Genomic DNA, 3,710 nt, shown 5'->3' with positions numbered 1-3,710 from the left:
TTGCATTAAATTTTTGCAGACAAATCATAAATAATGAAATGAACCTATACCAAGTTCCGAAACAGAAATCTGAATCCGGTAGCAACAAAGTCAACCTGCGGTCAAACTTAAAAATTCTTTAAACCTTTAAATGACTAGTTTTCAACAAATTACGTTAAATCAACTTAGGGACTTCTGAATTTGATTCCGGGCATACGCCCAAGTCCCAAATCATTATACGGACCCATCGGGACCGTCAAAACACAAATCTGGGCATGCTTACATAAAACATTGACCGTAGTTACCTCAAATGAGTTTTAAGGCAAATTTCACATTTTTATCAATTTTTCACATAAAAATATTTCGGAAAAATACATGGAATGTGCACGCAAATCGAGGAAGGCTAAATGGAGCTATTCGAGCTCTCGGAATACAGAAATGAAGGATAAAACTATAAATGACCTATTAGATCATCACAATGCATTTCCTCATGCTATATTGTATTGTGACATTTATGACTTCTCATATACATTGACATGTAGGCATGGATATGTACTTTCCTGATGCTATCTGATAATGGAGCATCTTATCTATTGTTGAAAGTGTTTGGGAAATATCACAGTTTTTCTGACAAACTCACATTTTGGTGACTTCGGCAAAAGATTTGGGTTTTACAGTTATACCTAAAAAGTATGCCTATTTTCCATAACTATGAATGAGCTAAGCATCAAATCTTTGAGTATTACTTGTACTGTTTTCATTATATTGTTATGAGTTGTTCTTGGCTATTGGTGTTGGACTCTGACCGTTGTCCAAGCTCATCACTTCTTTCAACCTAAGGTTAGATTTGTTCATTATTGAGTACATGGAGTCGGTTGTACTCATACTACACTTCTGCACCTTGTGTGCAGATTTTGGTTCTGATGTTGCTGTGTATGGCGAGAGCTGGCATTGAAGATGTACATGCGTTCCGATTGTAGCTGCCTCTTGTTCATGGTAGCTTTAGATTTATAAAAATCTATTTATGTACATTTCAAACAAATAATGTATTTATTTCATACCAGCTTTGTAAACTATAAATCTTAGAAGCTCATGATTTATACTACCAATCCTTGGGATTTTTGTAAAAAAGTTCGGCTATTTAATCATTTATTTTCTCTGTAAATATCATTTGAGTCGGATTATTGCAAATTGGCTTACCTAGCGGATTGGGTAAGGTATCATAATGACTAGTTGGATTTTGGATCGTGACATGAAAGGAGCGCCCTTTTGAGTTAACTTAGTTAATAGGGTTGAAATCGATGAAAACCCCTCTACGAAATGATGATAATACCCAGCCAAATCCAAGAAAGTCCTAATCTCTATTGCGTTAGAAACTCTGTGCCAACTCTGAATTGCATCAATCTTCTTCGGATTTACCTTGATCCCCTCACTAGACACCACATGGCCCAAGAACACCACTGAGTCCAACAAAAATTCACACTTGGAAAACTTGACAAATAATTTCTTCTCTCTCAAAATCTGGATCACAATCCTCGAATATTGCTCATGCTCCTTGGCACTATGGGAATACACCAATATATCATCAATGAACACAATCAAAAAAGAATCCAAATAATGTAGGAACACATTATTCATCAAATGCATGAAAGATTCTAGGGTAATGATCAAACAAAAATACATCAACAAAAACTTATAATGCCTATAACGAGTCCTGAAAGTCGTCTTAGGTATGTTTGAAGTCCTAATCTTCAACCGGTGATAACCCGATCTCAATTCAATCTTCAAGAACACCTTGGTACCCTTGAATCTAATAAAATAAATTAATGTGAGACAATGGATACTTGTTCTTGATGGTTACCTTATTCAATTGCCTATAGTCAATACACATCCTCATAGAACCATCCTTCTTCTTCACAAACAACACTAATGCACCCCAAGTTGATACATACGCCTAATGAACCCCTTATCCAACAACTCTTTCAACCTCTCCTTCAATTACTTCAACTCAGCTAGAGCCATGCAATACGATGGAATAGATATGGGCTGAGTGTCGAGCACCAAGTCAATACCAAAATTTATATCCATATCAGGTGGCATGCTTGGTAGGACTATAGGAAATACATCCAAAAAATCCCTTACCATTGGAACTGACTTGATAGTAGAGGTATCGGCACTAACATCTCTAATAAAAGCCAGATATGCTAAACACCCCTTCTTAACCATCCGCTGAACCTTTAGAAGTGTAATCACTCTACTAGAAGTATGACTAAAACAACTCTCTACTCCAACTTTGGAAACCCTGGCATAGCCAACATCACGATCTTAGCGTGACAATCAAGAATAGCATGATAGGGAGAAAACCAATCTATAGCCAAAATCACATCAAAGTCCACCATATTAAGCAACAGATGATCAACACTAATCTCATCATCGTCAATGGTAACCACACAAGACCGATACATACGATCCACCATAATAGAGACACCAACAGTTGTATATACATAAACAGGGATATTAAGAGAACTACAAGGGAAGTCCAAATGCGATATGAAGTACGATGACACATAGGAATATGTAGAACCATGATCAAATAATACCAAAGCATATCTATGATAGACTGTAACAATGCCTTCAATAACTATATCAAAAGCCTCTGCCTCAGGTCTACCTAGAAATGCATAACAATGGGTCTGACCTCCGCCTAACTGACCTGCACCTCTGGGAAATCCTCTGACTGCCTGAGCTTCCCCTGTAGATGGTGGGCATGGTGGTGTAACAACTGGTGCTGAAGTCACATCATGAGAAACTTGTTGTGCTATGCCTCTATCATGCATAGGGCAATCTCTATTGGTATGCCCTACTTATCCACACTCGAAACAACCTCCAGATGAGAATGGCTATTAAATTTGGGGCTATCTCCTGTAACGTGAGTACCCACTGAAAGAACCCTGGACTGTAGGAGTATTGTGGGAACTCCTCTTTGGTAATGCACTAAATGAAGACTGAATAGGAGCGTCACGAGTGGGCTAATAAGCTGAAGGAACTAGCTTTCTAGAATGGCCTCTCCTAGAATGATCCCCACCCTCAGACAAGGTACCAAAAAAACCTGTCAGAATGCCGGGACTTCCTGCCTCTCATTGCCATGGCCTCTCTGCCATGACCCAGAATGCGCTCAATCATGTGCGCTATCGCCCAAATCTAAAAGAATGTAGTCCCAGTCTCCGCCTCCCTGGCCATAGAAATATTGATACCAAAATTAAACCCCTCTATGAACCTCCTCACCTTATCAACCTCTGTGGGGATTAGAAACATTGCATTACGAGATAGTGCGGTGAATCTCATCTCATACTCGGTCACAAACATGCGTCTCTACTTAAGGCACTCAAACTGGACATGCATCTCCTCCCTCTGTGTGAGGGGAATGAACTTCTCTAAGAAGAGATGTGAAAACTGACGCCAAGTGAGTGGAAGTGACCCTGCTGGAATTCTATACTCATATGACTGCCACCACCTCTTGGCTTCCCCTTGAGTTGGAAAGTAGTGAAATTGAGCCCATTCAACTCAACCAAACCAAGATTCTGCAAAATCGTCTGACAACCATCTAAGAAATCTTGTACATAAGCCAAAGGATCACCATCAAACTGTGGAGACCCATCTTCCTAAATCGATCAAAACTCTTTTGCTTCTCCTCAAACATAGCAGCCTCCACTAATATCCTAACAACAACC

At 39.2% G+C, this 3,710-nt stretch overlaps 1 protein-coding gene across 1 annotated transcript; it reads right to left on the bottom strand.

The window, feature by feature from the left end:
• Window positions 1-2,261: 2,261 nt before the first annotated feature.
• On the bottom strand, window positions 2,262-2,816 carry LOC138897256 (uncharacterized). The gene has a single exon (XM_070183218.1). It carries the CDS (start codon window positions 2,814-2,816, stop codon window positions 2,262-2,264), a length of 555 nt encoding a protein of 184 aa, XP_070039319.1.
• Window positions 2,817-3,710: the final 894 nt, after the last annotated feature.

Source organism: Nicotiana tomentosiformis, chromosome 8, assembly GCF_000390325.3.
Source record: "Nicotiana tomentosiformis chromosome 8, ASM39032v3, whole genome shotgun sequence".
NCBI classification, from domain to species: Eukaryota; Viridiplantae; Streptophyta; class Magnoliopsida; order Solanales; family Solanaceae; genus Nicotiana; species Nicotiana tomentosiformis.
This window is presented reverse-complemented; position numbering and strand designations above follow the sequence as displayed.